Genomic DNA, 23,045 nt, shown 5'->3' with positions numbered 1-23,045 from the left:
GAACGACATTTATTGGATATTTCAAACTTTTTTAACAAATCAAAAACTGAAAAATTGGGCGTGCAAAATTATTCAGCTGCTTTACTTTCAGTGCAGCAAACTCTCTCCAGAAGTTCAGTGAGGATCTCTGAATGATCCAATGTTGACCTAAATGACTAATGATGATAAATACAATCCACCTGTGTGTAATCAAGTCTCTGTGATAGTCTCAGAGGTAGTCTCAGAGGTCCGTCAAAAGCGCAGAGAGCATCATGAAGAACAAGGAACACACCAGGCAGGTCCGAGATACTGTTGTGAAGAAGTTTAAAGCCGGATTTGGATACAAAAAGATTTCCCAAGCTTTAAACATCCCAAGGAGCACTGTGCAAGCGATAATATTGAAATGGAAGGAGTATCAGACCACTGCAAATCTACCAAGACCTGGCCGTCCCTCTAAACTTTCAGCTCATACAAGGAGAAGACTGATCAGAGATGCAGCCAAGAGGCCCATGATCACTCTGGATGAACTGCAGAGATCTACAGCTGAGGTGGGAGACTCTGTCCATAGGACAACAATCAGTCATATATTGCACAAATCTGGCCTTTATGGAAGAGTGGCAAGAAGAAAGCCATTTCTTAAAGATATCCATAAAAGTGTAGTTTAAAGTTTGCCACAAGCCACCTGGGAGACACACCAAACATGTGGAAGAAGGTGCTCTGGTCAGATGAAACCAAAATTGAACTTTTTGGCAACAATGCAAAACGTTATGTTTGGCGTAAAAGCAACACAGCTGAACACACCATCCCCACTGTCAAACATGGTGGTGGCAGCATCATGGTTTGGACCTGCTTTTCTTCAGCAGGGACAGGGAAGATGGTTAAAATTGATGGGAAGATGGATGGAGCCAAATACAGGACCATTCTGGAAGAAAACCTGATGGAGTCTGCAAAAGACCTGAGACTGGGACAGAGATTTGTCTTCCAACAAGACAATGATCCAAAACATAAAGCAAAATCTACAATGGAATGGTTCAAAAATAAACATATCCAGGTGTTAGAATGGCCAAGTCAAAGTCCAGACCTGAATCCAATCGAGAATCTGTGGAAAGAACTGAAAACTGCTGTTCACAAATGCTCTCCATCCAACCTCACTGAGCTCGAGCTGTTTTGCAAGGAGGAATGGGAAAAAATTTCAGTCTCTCGATGTGCAAAACTGATAGAGACATACCCCAAGCGACTTACAGCTGTAATCGCAGCAAAAGGTGGCGCTACAAAGTATTAACTTAAGGGGGCTGAATAATTTTGCACGCCCAATTTTTCAGTTTTTGATTTGTTAAAAAAGTTTGAAATTTCCAATAAATGTCGCTCCACTTCATGATTTTGTCCCACTTGTTGTTGATTCTTCACAAAAAAAATACAGTTTTATATCTTTATGTTTGAAGCCTGAAATGTGGCAAAAGGTCGCAAAGTTCAAGGGGGCCGAATACTTTCGCAAGGCACTGTAAAGGAGTCAGCAGTGTGTGTGATCTCATCCATCTTCTCTGCTCAATTATATTGACTTAGATATTATCGTGCTTCATCACCACAGACAGAGATGATGTTCTTGGAAATAGCGTTTATTAAGCAAGCAATGTATCTTCTAAAAAAATGAACAAAAAAAGGTTAACTTGAGCAACACAAACACAGATACTGCATTTACTAACCATCATTCAATTAAAGGATCCTGATTTGCATAGCTGCAAAAAAAGAAAAACGTGTTTTAGGAAGTCATGATCAATTTATTTTTCTGCAGCTTTTACATAGTTTATAATTTAAATAAAAAAATAGTAATACAAAACATTGGTACAGAATCTGTTAAGCGTTATTTTCTCATTTTGTTATCAATCACAAGCTACTACTGCTGTGCTATTGAAACATTGAGCTTATACTATTAATATAATTACATTTCATTTATGTCCTTGCGATGAGGAGGCAGGTTAACAATGATAGAAAAACAGCTGCCAACATTTAAATATAAGACAAACTTTTACAGTTTTTTACCTATTTGAACTGTGGTAACAAGCACATACAGGTGTTTTGCAGTTCCTATAGATGAGAAATTCAGGAAGCTCAAGTTTTAAAATGGCTTCCCTGAGGCCTATTACTACTTACACTGAATATACCATGTACTGTTATTAGCCTTTTTGGCAGTAAAGCACATATTATATCACCTTCTTTGCATTTGTAACAACTTCGAGGCACTCCGATGCTTTGCAGGACAAAATAACAAGATATGTCACTAAGGGCTACTGTACGTCTGACAGTCTGTCTTCTTATGGAGAACTCCTTATTTGAAAAATAAAATAAAATAATTGAACACCACATAATCAATTGTCTAAATAAGGCCATGAAAGTAACATAGGACAGGGAGATATGATGCTTGGTCTATTACAAAAACACAATCGCAGGTTTAAAAATAACTTAAACCTCATGATAAATTGTGCCAACTTAGTCTTACTTGGGAGTAACTTCCCATGCAAATACAATACAAGGTTTTAAATAAAGTTCAGCTTTTTGATAAGGCCTTGAAAATGATCTTACGTCAGTCTTTGTTGTTTAAAAAAAATGCTTTGATGAACAGAATCCTCACTGGAGTCCTGAAGGAGTCTTTAGGTAAAGCACCGCCTTTCCTTGTCCAGAGGTCCATGAATTCACAAAGAGGAAAAAAGTATTCTGTGTTGCCTGCTTTCCATTCTTCTTAGACATTTTACAGTGGAAACCTACTGGCTCTTGTAAAGCATATCAATAAAGATCTTCATTTTAAATTTAGACCATACATTTTAATTGTTGTTTGTTTGTTGGGTTCAGTTCAGGTACCCATTCTAGCACTCTCACTAGCCATACCACGCAAGCTTTCCTCAAAATAGGCCTATTTTACTCAGCATGCCCCATTTCAAGTCATAACTATAACTGGTTAAAGTGTCAGTTGGTGGACACTTACAGCTTTCAGTAAAACAGCCCCATATGGCTTATCTCAGAGATACCCAGCATGACAAGCACATCCATAACATGATGCTGCCACCACAATACTTGAAAATACAGAAGATCAACAACATTTGCATTCACTCCACATTACTGGCCTGTATGACAAATTGAAAAGAAGGAAGCCTGTGTTAAAAATCCACTTCAAATCATCCATTCTGTTTGCAACAAGGACAATGAACAAGACTGCAAGACAACACAGCAAATAAATATACAAATAAACTTTTTGGCAGCATCATGTTATGGGTATGCTTGTCACCGACAGGGACTAGGGAGTTTGTCAGGATCAAAATAAATATTAAAGGAGCAAAGCTCAGGTAAAAAGTTAGAGGGAAACCCGCCGCAGTCTTCTGAAAACCAACGCTTGGGAGTTTTATTTTTTCCGCTGGACAATTAAACAAATGTTAATGTCGAAGAATGTCTTCTTCCTAATCTCTTTTTCTCCCCAATTTTGTGGTATTCAATTGGTAGTTACAGTCTTGTCTCATCGCTGCAACTCCTGTACGGAGTCGGGAGAGGCGAAGGTCGAGAGCCGTGCGTCCTCCGAAACACAACCCAACCAAGCCACACTGCTTCTTGACACAATGCCCACTTAACCCGGAAGCCAGTTGCACAAATGTGTCGGAGAAAACCCCATACAACTGGCTACCGTGTCAGCGTGCGGGCCGGGCGCAGGAGTCGCTAGTGCCAGATGGGACAAGGAAACCCCTGCCAGCCAAACCGTCCCCTAACCCGGACGATGCTGGGCCAATTGTGCGCCGCCCCATGGGTCTCCCGGTCATGGCCGGCTGGGACAGAGCCTGGACTCGAACCCAGAATCTCTAGTTGCACACAGCTAGCACTGCCCCCCAGAATGGCTTTCCAAGAGGTGTTGAATGTTCCTGAATGGTCCAGTCTCCTTCCTGTTTAAATTGGCTTGAAAACCAGAGACAATGCTTGAATATTGGTGTCCATCAATGATTCCCAACCAAATGTAGAGTATTTTGACAAAAACAATGGATATATATTGCACTCTGTTTTGTAAAGTTAAGAGGAAACTTATTCAAAATTATTCACAGCTGTAATGGCTGCCAAAGGTGCTTCCACCAAGTATTAACTCTGGGGTGTGAAGACATACGCAATCAAGACATCTTTGTTTTTCTATTTCTTATTCATTTGGAAAATGTTCTATACATTTTCTTTCAATATGAAAATGTGGAGTAGATCGGTAGGGAAAGAAAATTGATTTAATTTTAAGGCAGCAAAATGTGAAGACTGTGCAAAGGGTGTGTGGACTCACTAGAATAAAAGTAATGCACTAGAGTCACAGTAGTGCAGTTTATGGGGAATAGAGCGATTTCATAATGTAATGGAACCTCCCATCCAACCGGGCCTGGGGTAAGGCAGGCAGGTATTAGTATATAAATATATATACAGTGCCTTGCGAAAGTATTCGGCCCCCTTGAACTTTGTGACCTTTTGCCACATTTCAGGCTTCAAACAAAGATATAAAACTGTATTTTTTTGTGAAGAATCAACAAGTGGGACACAATCATGAAGTGGAACGACATTTATTGGATATTTCAAACTTTTTTAACAAATCTAAAACTGAAAAATTGGGCGTGCAAAATTATTCAGCCCCCTTAAGTTAATACTTTGTAGCGCCACCTTTTGCTGCGATTACAGCTGTAAGTCGCTTGGGGTATGTCTCTATCAGTTTTGCACATCGAGAGACTGACATTTTTTCCCATTCCTCCTTGCAAAACAGCTCGAGCTCAGTGAGGTTGGATGGAGAGCATTTGTGAACAGCAGTTTTCAGTTCTTTCCACAGATTCTCGATTGGATTCAGGTCTGGACTTTGACTTGGCCATTCTAACACCTGGATATGTTTATTTTTGAACCATTCCATTGTAGATTTTGCTTTATGTTTTGGATCATTGTCTTGTTGGAAGACAAATCTCTGTCCCAGTCTCAGGTCTTTTGCAGACTCCATCAGGTTTTCTTCCAGAATGGTCCTGTATTTGGCTCCATCCATCTTCCCATCAATTTTAACCATCTTCCCTGTCCCTGCTGAAGAAAAGCAGGTCCAAACCATGATGCTGCCACCACCATGTTTGACAGTGGGGATGGTGTGTTCAGCTGTGTTGCTTTTACGCCAAACATAACGTTTTGCATTGTTGCCAAAAAGTTCAACTTTGGTTTCATCTGACCAGAGCACCTTCTTCCACATGTTTGGTGTGTCTCCCAGGTGGCTTGTGGCAAACTTTAAACAACACTTTTCATGGATATCTTTAAGAAATGGCTTTCTTCTTGCCACTCTTCCATAAAGGCCAGATTTGTGCAATATACGACTGATTGTTGTCCTATGGACAGAGTCTCCCACCTCAGCTGTAGATCTCTGCAGTTCATCCAGAGTGATCATGGGCCTCTTGGCTGCATCTCTGATCAGTCTTCTCCTTGTATGAGCTGAAAGTTTAGAGGGACGGCCAGGTCTTGGTAGATTTGCAGTGGTCTGATACTCCTTCCATTTCAATATCATCGCTTGCACAGTGCTCCTTGGGATGTTTAAAGCTTGGGAAATCTTTTTGTATCCAAATCCGGCTTTAAACTTCTTCACAACAGTATCTCGGACCTGCCTGGTGTGTTCCTTGTTCTTCATGATGCTCTCTGCGCTTTTAACGGACCTCTGAGACTATCACAGTGCAGGTGCATTTATACAGAGACTTGATTACACACAGGTGGATTGTATTTATCATCATTAGTCATTTAGGTCAACATTGGATCATTCAGAGATCCTCACTGAACTTCTGGAGAGAGTTTGCTGCACTGAAAGTAAAGGGGCTGAATAATTTTGCACGCCCAATTTTTCAGTTTTTGATTTGTTAAAAAAGTTTGAAATATCCAATAAATGTCGTTCCACTTCATGATTGTGTCCCACTTGTTGTTGATTCTTCACACAAAAATACAGTTTTATATCTTTATGTTTGAAGCCTGAAATGTGGCAAAAGGTCGCAAAGTTCAAGGGGGCCGAATACTTTCGCAAGGCACTGTATAATCTGACCTACATACTAGCAGTAGTCTCTACTAGCAGTATACAGTGCCTTGCGAAAGTATTCGGCCCCCTTGAACTTTGCGACCTTTTGCCACATTTCAGGCTTCAAACATAAAGATATAAAACTGTATTTTTGTGTGAAGAATCAACAACAAGTGGGACACAAGTCTCTCGATGTGCAAAACTGATAGAGACATACCCCAAGCGACTTACAGCTGTAATCGCAGCAAAAGGTGTCGCTACAAAGTATTAACTTAAGGGGGCTGAATAATTTTGCACGCCCAATTTTTCAGTTTTTGATTTGTTAAAAAAGTTTGAAATATCCAATAAATGTTGTTCCACTTCATGATTGTGTCCCACTTGTTGTTGATTCTTCACAAAAAAATACAGTTTTATATCTTTATATTTGAAGCCTGAAATGTGGCAAAAGGTCGCAAAGTTCAAGGGGGCCGATTACTTTCGCAAGGCACTGTATGTCTGTGTGATAATTGTGGGCATAGTAATGCCAGTCTAGCTGCCTCAGCCTCCCCCACTTCAACTCAGTCTCTGCCCAGTCTAACAGATGAAACCCTGCTTTTACTTAGTTCAGATCTAATCTGTATCTGCCTTTAAGCTGCTCTGCTGCCCACTGCCCTTCTCTTCCTGGAGGCTGGTCTGCAGCTTGCTCCAGATGCTGGTATCTCCGGTCTGCAGGGCCTGCAGGAAGAGGTTGGTGTGCTCCTTGAGCCGGTCCAGGTCTACCTGGGTCCTGCGGTTCTGACGAATCAGGTCCTTGGTACTCAGGGTGATCTCCAGCAGGCCAGACTTGGACAGGATGTTGTACGTGTTGCAGAAACGCTTGCGCTTTATGTCATGGTCATCGCTATTGTGGTCGTGGTTGCTGTCATCGTGGCAGCTGTTGTCGTTGGTTGTGGCGATGGTGGGTTGTGGGAGGGAGAGGGTCTTGGTTTTCTCAGGGACCTCAGAGGTGAGGGTGTCTGAAGGCGTTACGGTTAAGGCAGGGGACGGGGCTGGGGAGAACTCTGATCTACTGACGAGAGAGGATCTTGCAGGGCTGCTGCAAGCACTGGAGTCTGTGAGGGAGGGGGTGAGCCTATGCTGGGAAGAGGGGGACAGGGAGCTAGAGGGAGGAGGGAGACTGGGGGTGTTGGAACCAGAAGAACCACAGCTAGAACCTCTAGACTGGTGCCTGTGCTGTTTGTTTCTGTGGTTGTGATGGTGTTCCCGGTGGCTAGAGGCAGAGGGGGATGAAGCGGGGAAATAACAAGAGCTTACTCCCCCGGAGGAACTCGAACTGTCTCCAGGGTGAGGGGCGATCTTCGGGTAGGACCTGAGGATGGGAAGATACTTCTTGGGGCGCCGGCGTTTGGAAGTGGCCTCCTTAGGGTTGGATGTGGTGCAGTGGGAGACCACAGGGGAGACAACGGGCTGGACGAAGTCCACCTGAGGCTGCTGGACCATCTCCACAGCTGGGCTGAACCCCCATGGCTTCTGAGAGGGAGGGTTGTTCCCAGGCTGGAGAGAGAGAGGACACAGACACAAAACAGAAAGATTAGCTCATGAACAATACTATAAGAGAGTACTAAAAGGCTCAAGACAGAGGACACAGTCAACCACAATACAGACTAGCCCATGAACAATACTATAAATATTATAGAAGGCTACATAGAAATCAGTCCCAATACACAGATTAATAATCCATGATTAGGATAAAAGAAGGTGGAAAATGCAAAGACAGAATGTTCTTACACCCTGGATTTTTTTATTTATTTTACCTTTATTTTACTAGGCAAGTCAGTTAAGAACAAATTCTTATTTTCAATGACGGATGATTTGAAAAAAATAAAATAATAATTAACCATCAAAGTAATAACAAATAAAATCAGACACTCTAATAAATCATGAATAGCTACAACTTCACTGATGGTTTAGTGTAACATTTCTAACATACCTGTTTTAGGAGGACATTTTTCATGATCATGGGGGACATGTTGGAGTAGGACCCCCCCAACACAGCTAGCTGTGAGGGATGAGACCCTGACCCGGATGGAGTGCGCTGGGCCTCTCTCTTGGACACAGTGCGAGATGAGTCCTCAGAATCTGTCAGGTCTATGGTGCTGGCATCTGTGGAGGGAAGGAGAAGATCGATTCAGTGTTTTCGGGACCAGAAAGATAAAGACAACTTCAATGATATGGTGGGGGAACACAGTTGGGAATCAACAAAGGGAAGTATAGTAGAAAACACCCTTCGAAGCTAAAGATGATGAAGATGGTAGTAAAGACATCAGAACGAAGGGACTCAGTGAGGGACTAACCTGAGAAGCCAGAGTCTCTCTCCGAGTCTGTTCTGGAGCTTCCAGACTTCCTGGTCCTAGATTGCCCTTCTGCTTTCCTCTTGGTACTACTCATCTAGTTTATTTTCAATGGTCTTGTCAGTCACTCAGACTACTACACCCACATCAGTGTAGTAGAATGGATAGGAAACCTGGGATGCACCCCCCCCCCCCCCAAAAAAAAAAAATCTGCATTATTATATGGTTCGTTACTACATATATATTGCAACTCCTTCCGTGTTGTAGGGGTGCAACACTGTTCTAGGGGTGAACTACGCTTTCTATTCTGTTAGAATCTAGACGTTTCTGTGTCCCTCCTGCTAGGATTATAGTTCAGTAGCTAGCTGCAGTTTTAGCATAACTGCTAGCTACTCCAATTTCTGGATTTTGAAGTTAGCTAACTAACGTTGGCTACTTGATTGTCATAAGACCACTAGCTAGCTATACCAACTACGTTAGCATGTCTGAATGCAACGTATCTAGTTACATCTTTCCTTTGGACGTATTAGCTAGCAACGATTACAATACAGAACAATGCATAGACATGATTGAAACGATACAAATGTACCCAACTTCGTGTCCTTGCTCAATCCTAACTTGTGGTCTATCGTCCGCTCACAGTCTCTCCGCCACAGTCTGTCGGTCTGGTGTGAGTGTGTAACGTTAGTCGGCAAGGTAGTACACATATACACGGGGCTAGGCTTCTGGTGCACTCCTGCCAGCTAGCGCACATGCAGCGAGGAATTCCAGGAGAATCCGATGTGATGCGATTTTCTTGATCGAGACGGTGCAGCAACACCACAGGGAGTGAGTGAGTAGCTAATGTTCCGAATGATCAACAATGTTCTCCCGGCAGTGAGAAAACGGATGGGACACGATCTTCTCGTCTAAAGTCTGTGTACCTCACCTATCCATATTTGGAAGTTTGTGGCTGTATCGTCGTGTTCTAAGCATGTTTTGTGCTGTCTAGCCCACCCACTACTATATTTCACCCGTATGCCATCTGACGAAATTGTGTTCAACAGTGAACTATGGGAGTTGTACCACAGATAGAACAATGACACATGTATTTCACCGGATGTATAAATGTGAAGCATCCGCTTGGCCTTTCCAAATACGGTAGTGAGAGGAAGCCCTCTGGCTGGCAGTGGGAGAAGATGGAACGAGATGGATTTTGGCCGACCTTTGCAAATGTTCTCATCGATTAAACATTTGATCCCAATACAGTTTTCTGTTTTCAAAACTAAAATCTGTTATGAACAGAGTGGACTAAGTTTAGTAGACTTTATTTAGCCTTTATTTAAAAAAAAAAAAAACAGTTTATGATACAAATTGCGTTGTTTAAAAGGAGTGCAAAGGAGAATTTACAAAGGAGGCGTCCCCTAACGGAAATATGCAGATATGTTCTAGAACGAGCCAATATCATTGTGCTCGGCTCTGGCCACATCCTTGCTTGTTCTTCCCACTATGTCCAATTTGTTCCCGTTTGAAACGACAGGCTGTGGTCTGTTTAGTTATAAACATCTTAGGTTGCACAGTACCGGCATTTCGGCCGTCACTAGTTACCACAGCTACAAAGGAAAAACCCCGCCCATTTCTACAATTTGTTAGAAATGTAACCATAAACCTAACCGCACTGCTAACCTTATGCCTAACCCTAACCTTAGGACTAACCCTGACCATAAAGAAAATTTTTGTTTTCATTAATTTTCACGATATAGCTAATTTTGACTTTGTGTTTGTGGTAACGATTGGAAACCTGGCATTTCGCCTGTATGGGGAATCCGTGATGTGAGACCATAGTGTGCTGTTACATGACATATTCGTTTTCAAGGGGCGGCATCAGGACACACACACACAATCGAAACGACCCACCTGAAGAAAATCTTATATTTACTCCTTTTCAAGAGAGTCAGTCAGACACATCATGACACTCAGTAAATGAACACAGCACACTCCCAAGACAAAGATGTAATTCTAACATGAACAACTCAAAATGTAATTCCCAGATGCCGTTTCTGATACAGTGATCGCTATAAACTTATTTACATTTGAATATATTTCATTTTCATATATAATACAGCGGAATCCATGTGGATTTGTTATTCTTCTCTGTCTGATGAAAGTTAAGAGATATAAACATTACAGGTCTCGATATAACCTACAGTATGTTCATCCCTCCCTTTGATCATGCACTTCAGTTCAGACCATTCTCTACTGCAATGCGATCAACAAGGGGAGAGGTATACTGTGAAGGTGTCCGTTCTCTCCCGAGTTCAGTCCACACCCATTCTGCATCTGTTTTAGCCTTCTTTGTTGTTGTTCCATACTCGATTGAAGCTAAATCCATTTATTGGCCTACTGCTTTTCAAGAACACTGCCTGTAAGGTGCGGCTTAATCCCTTTGTCCCTTGGCGATTGCTTATCTCCTGTCCTGCCACCCCTCTGTCCACGAGGTGGAGCTACTGTATCTGCTATTACAGTGGGAAATCATCCGCGTAAAAGTATTCTCAAGGCTGATATTGGGTATCCAGTATCAGAAAACTAAAGTTGTTATTACTCTGGTATAAATTGCAGTTTGGGGTTAGTGTATTTTCATGGACAATGAGTTGAGGCATTTGTGTATCTGGGGGGTAAACAAGTAGGTGTGTGGCTTCCCCCTATGCTGTCTTCATTCCACAGCTGAGTGGTGATTGGACAGCGGACTGGAAGGACGGGGATCCAAGTATCCTACTAACTGTGTGGATGCTGACACCTGCAAAGAAACAGGTAGAGTAAATGCTCCATCTGATGCTATGCTCACACTGTCAAAAGCACTTCTCTGTTCCTCTTCTCTTTTCCTCTTTTCTCTCTCTCTCTTCTCTTTTTCTCTGTCCGACTCTCTCAATTCAAGGTTGCTTTATTGGCATGAAGTTCAGGCAGTATGTATGGCCAAAGCATACAAAACATTTACAATACAAGACGTACATTACAGATGACGTACATTACAACAACAACAACAAACAAAAAACAAAAACAAAAAAAAAATATATATATATATATATATATATATATATATGAATGGGAGTGTGTGTTGTCTTCGACAGTGGGAGGTCTGGGTCGCTGCGTAGTTCAGCTCTGACTCTCGAACCCACCACCGCGGCGTGAGTGTCAGTATCATGGGTAGGCAATTAAGTTTATCTCTCTCTGTCCTCTCTCTCTTCTTTCTCCCTGTCTCTCTCTGGTGTGTATATCTCTCTGTGTGTGTGTGTAAGACTTCCCATCACCAGCTGAGGGCAGTCTAGTGACACTTACTTGCCACAGTCTTTGGATCTTTTTCTGTGCTTCCTCCTCCTGGGATGGATCCTGACTCTGGGACTGCTGAAAAGGAGAGAAAGGAGTGGGGCTTGAGTTAACAAATCTACAGAAACAAACACGTAATTCCTATGTGATTACCATTTCACTATTACTGTACTGTAAAATAAAGTGCTACCCAATATCAGACCTGTGACCATAGAAGCAATCATTCATTTACTCACCTCTCATTCAAATGCATCTTCCTGTGTCTAAAAACAAGAGGACCTGTGTTATGAGTCTCATCAAGGTCATTCATATTCATTAGTGCGCGCAATAGCAAAACATTTGGCAACGGAAAATGAAAACAAGCATTTCTTATTCAATATGGTCAGGGTAGTCCCTTCCCGTTTTGGCCTGATTGCTTCATTTTCGTTCCCAGGGAATTACAACCCAGTTTTTAAGAGAATGTGCCAGGGTGAAAGGGCTGTTCATATTATGAATTACTTAGATAGCATTACATGCCAGATGATATTAGGCTTTATTACCTGCACTCACAGGTCTGATGCTCCACAAACGTCAGCTCCACGTACTGCCCTGTCCTCTCAGTCGGAGTTATCCTCATCAACTGACACACATACAAACACACAGAGGAAAACACAAACACATGCATTGAGGTGTCCATGCGCTCAAAGATGTGGACTGACATTGGGTGTTTTACCGGAACATATATCTCTTTAAGGTTGGAAGAGGGTAGCCCAAGGCAATGTGTGGCCTCCTGACACAAAGTGACCCCCACCTGCATGGTGACGTTACGTGTGAGGGTGGGGTGACACTCCAGGTTCTCGTCTCCACAGCAACCAGCGCATCGCCACAGGGGCACGCAGGCAGGGCTAAAAATATATTCCACCCCTCCAGGGTACTCCTGCTCCACCTCCACCAATCGCTCCATCGAACGACACAAACTCCGCCCCAAAACCTCCCGGAACAGCATCACTGCAACAAGAGTTGACCAATGAACTATCACTCAGACCCAGGTTGATTGACAGCGGACCAATGTCTTCACTGTCTCTAAGAAATATTAATAAGACAGTTACTTAACTTAAGGAACAAGAGAGGCACTTACCTCTAGAGTGTGGTTCCACTGGGGAGTGAGAAGTCTGGAATAAAAAGAAGGGGGAAAAATGCTATGTTTTATTTCAGATAGAAGGAAATTATCACAGGTAGACATCACTGTGAACAACATAGCCAATACATAGCGACAGTTGACGCCCACTCAGTCAGTCACAGAAACTTTGACTCTGAACATATTTGTTGGGCAGCTGATGAGCGTACTCTTGTGGTAGAAAGAGAATGCTACAGCTGTGAGCAAGCAAGAGTTCTGTTACAGCCTATTTTCAGCTCAACCAAGGCAGAGGGGTCAGACATAATAATCTTACAGGGCCTCAGACTCCAGACCATAGACTTATATCCAGACTAAAGCAGTGCAGTGGGATACTGTAGGATACCAGGATCATCTCCAGTGAGAGAGAGAGAGAGAGAGATCTTTCTCCTCAGGACCAAAGATTTTCTCTCCTTATTTTCACTTACTGATTTCACCCACTCTGGGGCTTTTTGAGTTCCAATGAGAGTTGACAGTTCCGGTGAAGCCATGGTTTGGATAAACCCACAGTTCCAATGCAGAATGATACCCCATGCTGTTTTAATAAACTGTTACATTATGTTAATCACCAAGCTGTTTTGTGAACTTGAAGCCATGGAAAGGATAGTCTTGCTGACACAAGCTCACGTTGCTTGCGTCAGCCGGGGTTTCAACAGACCTTTGGCCATGCAATGAGAATGTCTGTCTATAGGAGACACGTTTTCCTCGATGTTACAGTGCTGCTGAGCAGCAACAAGGAGCAGTGATGTGGCAAAACTGCAGCCATCCATCTCTGTCGCCATAGTGACGCCGCATAACCAACCATAGCCAACGATACATGACCATTAGTCTCTTCCCACTGACCACTAAAGCACAAGTACAAAAAGGCATCCCAGGATGTCTCTACTGTAAGTCTTTGTTTGGACACAGTGAGAGACATGTCTCCGGTCAGGAACTATGAACACAAACAAACACAAATACAAGCCCAGACAGTGTACAGGCAGCTCACAGAGACAATGGGAGAGAGACAGTTTTGGAGTTCTCACAGTAGTCTGCTAGCCATCCTTGACCTCACGTGGTCTCTCTTTCCCTCTCTCTCCTCCTCCTCACTCAATTTCTTCCTGTCCTTTCTCTCTCGCTCTTTTCTCATCTCTCTCTCTCTCTCTCTCTCTCTCTCATAAGTTGTATTTTATAAATGTCAGTTTGTATCTCTGGATCCAGTGGTCCCATCTGGGCTGGTTTCAATGGCTCTAATAAATCTCACCATTAGCTCCTTTTTAACTGACCTCCATTACATGTATCCTGTTGACACTAAGAGTTAGTTTCTCTCTACAGGTTTCAGCTGGTTATTTTATCACACACAACCCCCCGAAGTGAGACGGAGGCGGTGTTCAGGTTTTGTAGTGATTTCGGTAGAAGAGTGGAAAGTCCCGGGCCCGGTTTACGAGTGATGTAACATGCGTTTCCCAAAACACCATGCTGAGAGAACGGTCTCTAAGTGTGACAGAGAGGGAGAACTGCTCTCAGCTTTCTCCATTACAATCTAAATTCAAAATAAATTGCGCACCATAGAATGAACTCAGAATCATTTTTACGACCACAAATAACTATAACTGTAGTGACCCTGTGCTTATAAACGTGGATTTCGACTTTGCCACTTCAGCATGCTTTTGTGGCACAGTCGATGCCACGTAAGGGCTACGGGCCAGAGGTTTAAGGGTTTGCCAACCACCACTAACGAGCTCACTCTCCCTGCCTGTTTCGTGACAATGCGATCAGAGCCGGATGCAGACGATGATTAGTTAGGGGGAAATCAGATTTTTAACATTTCGATGCCATATTTACAATTGTATAAAATATAACCAATAAAAATATAACCAATAAACAGAGCATACTGACTTTGGGCTCTTCAATATCACGTTTTGCGTTTTCAACACCACAAAAAGTAGACTTTGTCAATCTCGACAAACAGAAAATACATCCCTCCCTACATGGTTTAGTAACAGATGTCTCTTCCCATTCATCAAATGGCTGCTGCACAGTTTGGATTGATTTAATTATTGATTTTATATGTGTCATACATATACTGAACAAAAATTTAAATGCAACATGTAAAGTGTTGGTCCCATTTTTCAAGAGCTGAAATAAAAGATCCCAGAAATGTTCCATACGCACAAACATATTATTTCTCTCAAATGTTTTGCACAAATGTGCTTACATCCCTGTTAGGGAGCATTTCTCCTTTACCAAGATAATCCATCCACCTGACAGGTGTGGCATATCAAGAAGCTGATAAACAGCATGATCCTTAGACAGGGGACAGTAAAAGGCCACTCTAAATTGTGCAGTTTTGTCACACAACATAATGCCATAATGGCATGCTGACTGCAGGAATGTCCAACAGAGCTGTTTCCAGATAATTTCATGTTCATTTTTCTACCATAAGCCGCCTCCAACAAGGTTTTTATAGAATTTGGCAGTACATCCAACCGGCTGCACAACCACATAGTATGTGTAATCACGCCTGCCCAGAACCTCCACATCCAGCTTCTTCACCTGCAGGATCGTCTGTGGAGGGGGGATGCTGAGGAGTATTTCTGTCTGTAATAAATTCCTTTTGTGGGGGAAAAACTCATTCAGGTTGGCTGGACCTGGCTCCCAAATGAGTGGGCCTTTGCCCACCCATGGCTGCGCCCCTGCCTAGACATGTGAAATTAATTTATTTAAATTGACTGATTTCCTTATATGAACTGTAAAATCTTTGAAATTGTTGCATGTTGCCTTAACAGTGTCTCCTGACCCCTCCTGTCTCAGCCTCCAGTATTTATGCTGCAGCTGTTTATGTGTCGGAGGCTAGGGTCAGTCTGTTATATCTGGATTATTTCTCCTGTCTTATCTGGTGTCCTGTGTGAATTTAAGTATGCTCTCTCTAATTCTCTCTTTCTTTCTTTCTTTCTTTCTCTCTCTCTCTCTCTCTCTCTCTCTCTCGGAGGACCTGAGCCCTAGGACCATGCCTCAGGACTGGTCCTGGCATGATGACTCTTTGCTGTCCCCAGTCCACCTGGCCGTGCTGCTGCTCCAGTTTCAACTGTTCTGCCTGCGGCTATGGAACCCTGACCTGTTCACTGGACGTGCTACCTGTCCCAGATCTGCTGTTTTCAACTCTCTAGAGACAGCAGGAGCGATAGAGATACTCTGAATGATCGGCTATGAAAAGACAACTGACATTTACTCCTGAGGTGCTGACCTGTTGCACCCTCGACAACCACTGTGATTATTATTATTTGACCATGCTGGTCATCTATGAACATTTGAACATCTTGGCCATGTTCTGTTATAATCCCCACCCGGCACAGCCAGAAGAGGACTGGCCACCCCTCATAGCCTGGTTCCTCTCTAGGTTTCTTCCTAGGTTTTGGCCTTTCTAGGGAGTTTTTCCTAGCCACCGTGCTTCTACACCTGCATTGCTTGATGTTTGGGGTTTTAGCTGGGTTTCTGTACAGCACTTTGTGACATCAGCTGATGTAAGAAGGGCTTTATAAATAAATTGGATTGATTGACCAGCTGGTGGGTAGTTTGAGTATTTAAAAAAAAATAGGCTATAAAATAAAATACAACTGAAACAAAAACTTTTGGGGGGGGGGGGGGGGGGGGGGGGTGAACCCAATATACTTTAAAATGAAACTGTGTAGAAATGATAATGGACTTTTATTCTTGACAGTCCAGCTCGCTAATAATCACTAGACAGTCAGGGATAATCTAAAATGGAAAAAACTCTGGATAGACTAAATAATTTTGCACATTTTGACTGCAAGGAAATACAACCAATTTTCAGCGCAGCCCTCCGGACCTCGACCAAATGTGAACCACAGGAAAAATAGGTTTGACACCCCTGCTTTAGGATGTCTATAGCCAGGTTTCCATTAAAATTGCGACAGATTTTCATGCGAATATTCTAAAATCTGCATAAAAACACTATGCACATTTTCCCCTCAGAGTTGTGTTTCCATCAAATTGACTTGTTGCGGATAAAAGTCTGTGCGTAAATACGTAGTGTACAAAAAAAAACAATACTTTTAAGGTTCATTTCCATGCACCAAATAAAAAATACAAGTTCAATGGTTTTGTCACTAAACATGTTGCATATGTGCCCACTCTGGTATTGGCACGTGTGCTCTAGCCAACAGCTTGCAGATACAGTGCAGGTTTAGTTTACTACATCATCAGATTAGTATGGTCAAAGGTGTGATATTATTTTTTATTTGTCAAATAGCATCCAAGCCTTGATCATCTGGTCACCAGAATAAGACCCTCAATATTTATTGAAAGGAGCATGACGCTCATCACCTTGCACTTTCACCACCCCGTGAAGTTCATCGTAATGTATTTCATCTGTAGCCTAATAAAATGCATGGTTTCCAAAGTGGGAGGAACACTCACCATGTCATCACGCGTGACTCCAAGTTTAATTCAATAGGTTGGTTGTGATTAGAGGTCGACCGATTATGATTTTTCAACGACCAAAAAAGCCGATACCGATTAATTTGACTATTTTTTAAAATGTTTTATTTGTAATAATGACAATTACAACAATACTGAACTAACACTTATTTTAACTTAATATAAAACATCAATAAAATCAATTTAGCCTCAAATAAATAATGAAACATGTTCAATTTGGTTTAAATAATGCAAAAACAAAGTGTTGGAGAACAACGTAATATGTGCCATGTAAAATATGTGCCATGTAAAAAAGCTAACGTTTAAGTTCCTTGTTCAGAACATGAGAACATATGAAAGTTGGTGGTCCCTTTTAACATGAGACTTCAATATTCCAAGGTAAGAGGTTTTAGCTTGTAGTTAATATAGTATTTATAGGACTATTTTTTTCTATACCATTTGTATTTCATATACCTTTGACTATTGGATGTTCTTATAGGCACTATAATATTACCAGTGTAACAGTATAGCTTCCGTCCCCTCCTCGCCCCTACCTGGGCTCGAACCAGGAACACATAGACAACAGCCACACTCGAAGCATCGTTACCCATCGCTCCACAAAAGCCGCGGCCCTTGCAGCGCAAGGGGAATAACTACTCCAAATCTAAAAGCGAGTGACGTTTGAAACAGTATTAGCGCACACCCAGCTAACTAGCTAGCCATTTCACATTGGTTACACCAGCCATTAGGCTGATAGGCTTGAAGTCATAAACAGCGCTGTGCTTGTGAAGAGCTGCTGGCAAAATGCACAAAAGTGCTGTTTGAATGAATGATTACGGGCCTGCTGCTGCTCAGTCAGACTGCTCTATCAAATCAGACTTAATTATAACATAATAACACACAGAAATACGAGCCTTTGGTCATTAATATGATCGAATCCGGAAACTATCATTTCGAAAACAAAACGTTTATTATTTCAGTGAAATATGGAAGCGTTCTGTATTTTATCTAACGGGTGGCATCCCTAAATCTAAATATTCTTGTTACATTGCACAACCTTCAATGTATGTCATAATTACGTAAAAGTCTGGCAAATTAGTTCGCAATGAGCCAGGCAGCCCAAACTGTTGCATATACCCTGACTCTGCGTGCAATGAACGCAAGAGAAATGACACAATTTCACCTGGTTAATATTGCCTGCTAAACTGGATTAGTAGTTATACAGTGCCTTGCGAAAGTATTCGGCCCCCTTGAACTTTGCGACCTTTTGCCACATTTCAGGCTTCAAACATAAAGATATAAAACTGTATTTTTTTGTGAAGAATCAACAACAAGTGGGACACAATCATGAAGTGGAACGACATTTATTGGATATTTCAAACTTTTTTAACAAATCAAAAACTGAAAAATTGGGCGTGCAAAATTATTCAGCCCCTTTACTTTCAGTGCAGCAAACTCTCTCCAGAAGTTCAGTGAGGATCTCTGAATAATCCAATGTTGACCTAAATGACTACTGATGATAAATACAATCCACCTGTGTGTAATCAAGTCTCCGTATAAATGCACCTGCACTGTGATAGTCTCAGAGGTCCGTTAAAAGTGCAGAGAGCATCATGAAGAACAAGGAACACACCAGGCAGGTCCGAGATACTGTTGTGAAGAAGTTTAAAGCCGGATTTGGATACAAAAAGATTTCCCAAGCTTTAAACATCCCAAGGAGCACTGTGCAAGTGATGATATTGAAATGGAAGGAGTATCAGACCACTGCAAATCTACCAAGACCTGGCCGTCCCTCTAAACTTTCAGCTCATACAAGGAGAAGACTGATCAGAGATGCAGCCAAGAGGCCCATGATCACTCTGGATGAACTGCAGAGATCTACAGCTGAGGTGGGAGACTCTGTCCATAGGACAACAATCACTGGCCTTTATGGAAGAGTGGCAAGAAGAAAGCCATTTCTTAAAGATATCCATAAAAAGTGTCGTTTAAAGTTTGCCACAAGCCACTTGGGAGACACACCAAACATGTGGAAGAAGGTGCTCTGGTCAGATGAAACCAAAATTGAACTTTTTGGCAACAATGCAAAACGTTATGTTTGGCGTAAAAGCAACACAGCTGAACACACCATCCCCACTGTCAAACATGGTGGTGGCAGCATCATGGTTTGGGCCTGCTTTTCTTCAGCAGGGACAGGGAAGATGGTTAAAATTGATGGGAAGATGGATGGAGCCAAATACAGGACCATTCTGGAAGAAAACCTGATGGAGTCTGCAAAAGACCTGAGACTGGGACGGAGATTTGGCTTCCAACAAGACAATGATCCAAAACATAAAGCAAAATCTACAATGGAATGGTTCAAAAATAAACATATCCAGGTGTTAGAATGGCCAAGTCAAAGTCCAGACCTGAATCCAATCGAGAATCTGTGGAAAGAACTGAAAACTGCTGTTCACAAATGCTCTCCATCCAACCTCACTGAGCTTGAGCTGTTTTGCAAGGAGGAATGGGAAAAATGTTCAGTCTCTCGATGTGCAAAACTGATAGAGACAAAACCCAAGCGTCTTACAGCTGTAATCGCAGCAAAAGGTGGCGCTACAAAGTATTAACTAAAGGGGGCTGAATCATTTTGCACGCCCAATTTCAGTTTTTGATTTGTTAAAAAAGTTTGAAATATCCAATAAATGTTTTTCCACTTCATGATTGTGTCCCACTTGTTGTTGATTCTTCACAAAAAAATACAGTTTTATATATTTATGTTTGAAGCCTGAAATGTGGCAAAAGGTCGCAAAGTTCAAGGGGGCCGAATACTTTCGCAAGGCACTGTATCTAGTGATTATGATTTATTGTTTTTTATAAGTTTAATGCTAGCTAGCAATTTACCTTGGCTTCTACTACATTCGCGTAACAGGCAGGCTACTCGTGGAGTGCAATGGTTAGAGCGTTGGACTAGTTAACTGTGCGGTTGCAAGATTGGAACCCCTGAGCTGACAAGGTGAAAATCTGTCGTTCTGCCCCTGAACAGGCAGTTATTGAAAATTGAAAATAAGAATGTGTTCTTAACTGACTTGCCTAGTTAAATAAAAGGTATAAAAATATATTTAAAAAATATATATATTAAAAAAAAATCGGAAATCGGCGCCCAAAAATCGGCCATTCCAATTAATCGACAACCTCTAGTTGTGATATCGATATGTTCGCATAAAGGCGTTCTCCAAACGCCATTTCTCGCATAACAGCATTTATCGACGCAAAAAGATCCCACCATGTCTAGCGATCAAATTATATGTTGGCATTCATATAATTGTAATTGTTTCCATCACAGCTGTCATGATTATTTTATATGGTACGACTTTACTCGCATCAAAACTGGATGTCAAGCCATTTTGAGGATGCTGGAATTATGTTTTGGATGAATGTGCGCATGTCTACAGGGTACATTTGATGTAGCCTAAGCAAACTAAAACATTGTGACTGGTTGCGTTTAAAAAAGTGAAATGATAAATAGTTAGGCTATAATGAAGCGTTAGGTTCTAGGTGCTTGAGGTATAGCTGCTCGGAATGGAGAGGAGGCAGAGGGGGCTTGAAGCTTTCCTGAATAACTGGGCCTGTCAGAAGCATATGTGGCCACGTTATTATAGGACGACTTGGGAGAATGATGATCTGCAACAGACAGCGTATCTCAGTAAAAAATACAGCCAGGCTGGCCAGCTATTGTGCCTTTCTAGATCGTATAAACTGTTGAGAGTAGACCCACCCACTGATCCAAATGGAATGAAACAATCAAATCACAGGGCTATTGCGCTTATTTTCAAAATACATTTTCACTGCAGCCTAGAGTAGAATTGTGTACTCACTTGAAAACAATAATGCAATTATTCATTGCATTGTGGGGTTGTAGGCTGCTAGGATAATTGTATTGTCCCGAAACAAGATCAGTGGGGTACATTGGTACAGTGGTACAGTTCCTCGCTTGAGCAGTAGTGTGACAATGACACTGCACACCCTGCTGAGTGCATCGCAATAATGTGGGTTCAACATTTCCTCTCTTTTATCTGTACTGATCTGAAAACACTGGTCAGCTGAAAGTATCACCAGTCCTGCTGTTCCACAAGGAGAGGAGGAGAGGATGCCACTTTTGATTGTTGAGATACATCCCAAGTCTCAATAAGGGTCAGGCGTTGCTACAGGAAAAGGAAGCACCTGCGTAATGAGACGCTTACCATTAGGTCCCTGAGGACCAACCCATGTCCCTCCATCTCTCCCTGCCTGCAACACCACAGTGCTTTCATTGTGTATGAAAGTTATACTTTACATGTAATAAAGAACACATTTTATGTATTTTTACCCTCTTACTTAGGACGTCCTCCTATTCCACCGTGTGATCGACGGGTCTCTATCTCTCCTCTGATCCCAGCTCCCTCCACCGACAATGTCATGATTTGCTTTCACTATCGATCCCCAACACACTCATTGTGTCTTACATTCCCAGATGCACCATTAACTCATCATTACTGCATTATTTGGTGCGCCCTGTCCACAAAGTTATTGCACCAAATTGTGAGCTGTTCTCGCTTTCAGACTGTAGCGTTTAGAAATGTAAATATCATCCATCTTTTTGTTGTTGTTGACATATCTGCTCCGTCCCAGGTGGGCTAGCCAGCAGCTGCAGATGAGATGTCTGTTTCTGTGACTTCTGCTGCTGTAAATATCTGCTCGCATGACTAATTAGCAACACGCTGTCACGATAAACAGCACAAAGCGTCCCTGTATAAACTATTTCGTCGGTATAAACTTGAAACTACATTTCCCAGAAAACCTCAACAGCCCAATGCAGGTGGTCGCCACTCAGTGTCTGTTGAATGTGTTGCTAGTGCGTTTGTAGACTCACTACTGTTATACCCTGAGAATTATCCATTATTTACCTTGATGCCACTTCAGTGTTAGGGGGTCAATATACGCTAGGAGAGGATTCATTATATTTCACTATCTCCCTAATGTTGTAAAAGTGAGTTACAGTACTAGAAAATAATAGCTCTAAATGTGACTCTAATGACTTTTTCACGTGAAGTCGTAATGAGAGTCACATTTTGGGGCCAGAGAAGAAATTGGAGATACAGACATGTGAAGCAGTTACGAACTCACCTTTTACAGAGAGTCCAGTTTGGAACATTGCATACAATAAAGTACAACATTAATAAGGTGTTACTTGCCATATCTGAAAACTAATAGGAATATATATATAGTCTATCATTATTTGTTTCTGAGTACAGAGGTTTTCAAGGAGGCTGAACCATTGTCTATCAAGAACTAAAGCCGAATGATATCACCACAACATGACAAAATCTATTGACCATTTACACAACACATGTTCGCTATTGTCCCTTGATAGTGACAGGCTATAAAACAGGCATACTACTTTACCTGAGTAGGTGCCAAGTGGAACATAAGAGTTGCCAAAATCTGCGAGACGCCGACGAGAACGTGCATCTTGAAGGAAAAAGTGTTCATTTTTTTTGCAGACAAATTTTTACAAAACAATTTCACTGAATCTGAGTAGCTGTCGGCATTGACAGTCTTGAGTCAAGGTAAAGAGATGCGCGTATTATCGACCACTGTAGAAATGACGCGATTGAGAACAGATTGAGCGAACCTTGGATGACTATCGCTGTCCGTGAAGAGCAGTCAGAGTAGGACTGACTTTTTGTGAAATACTATAATGCAGCGCTTGGACATAGCCTAATCTGAAGGTGATTAGTGAAATTCAATTAGGTTACTTTTACTAAGGTGCTTATCAAAGCGTTCCAGTGTCCCATAATGTTATGTCTTG

The 23,045-nt window shown here is 42.0% G+C and overlaps 2 protein-coding genes across 3 annotated transcripts; both read right to left on the bottom strand.

Annotated features, from left to right (window-relative positions):
* Positions 1 to 6,467: 6,467 nt before the first annotated feature.
* cipcb (CLOCK-interacting pacemaker b) lies at positions 6,468 to 9,433 on the bottom strand. Of its 2 annotated transcripts, XM_021612469.2 has the most exons (4): positions 8,933 to 9,433; positions 8,347 to 8,516; positions 7,983 to 8,155; positions 6,468 to 7,546 (listed from the first exon to the last, which is right to left on the bottom strand). In XM_021612469.2, exons 2-4 carry the CDS (start codon positions 8,438 to 8,440, stop codon positions 6,623 to 6,625), a joined length of 1,191 nt encoding a protein of 396 aa, XP_021468144.2. In that variant the 5' UTR covers positions 8,441 to 8,516; positions 8,933 to 9,433; the 3' UTR covers positions 6,468 to 6,622. The 2 variants fall into 2 exon arrangements, with proteins under 2 accessions (XP_021468144.2, XP_021468143.2); XM_021612468.2 differs by having other exon boundaries at positions 8,347 to 9,433.
* A 206-nt stretch (positions 9,434 to 9,639) lies between these two features.
* On the bottom strand, positions 9,640 to 23,045 carry LOC110529858 (vascular endothelial growth factor A). Its single transcript, XM_021612465.2, has 7 exons — positions 22,640 to 23,045; positions 12,764 to 12,797; positions 12,437 to 12,633; positions 12,186 to 12,265; positions 11,883 to 11,909; positions 11,659 to 11,724; positions 9,640 to 11,119 (listed from the first exon to the last, which is right to left on the bottom strand). The coding sequence occupies exons 1-7, from the start codon at positions 22,724 to 22,726 to the stop codon at positions 11,098 to 11,100; spliced, it is 513 nt and encodes a 170-aa protein (XP_021468140.1). The 5' UTR covers positions 22,727 to 23,045; the 3' UTR covers positions 9,640 to 11,097.

This window comes from Oncorhynchus mykiss, chromosome 8 (genome assembly GCF_013265735.2).
Source record: "Oncorhynchus mykiss isolate Arlee chromosome 8, USDA_OmykA_1.1, whole genome shotgun sequence".
Classification (NCBI taxonomy): Eukaryota; Metazoa; Chordata; class Actinopteri; order Salmoniformes; family Salmonidae; genus Oncorhynchus; species Oncorhynchus mykiss.
The sequence above is the reverse complement of the archived record's forward strand: the minus strand, read 5'-3'. Positions and strand labels throughout refer to the sequence as shown.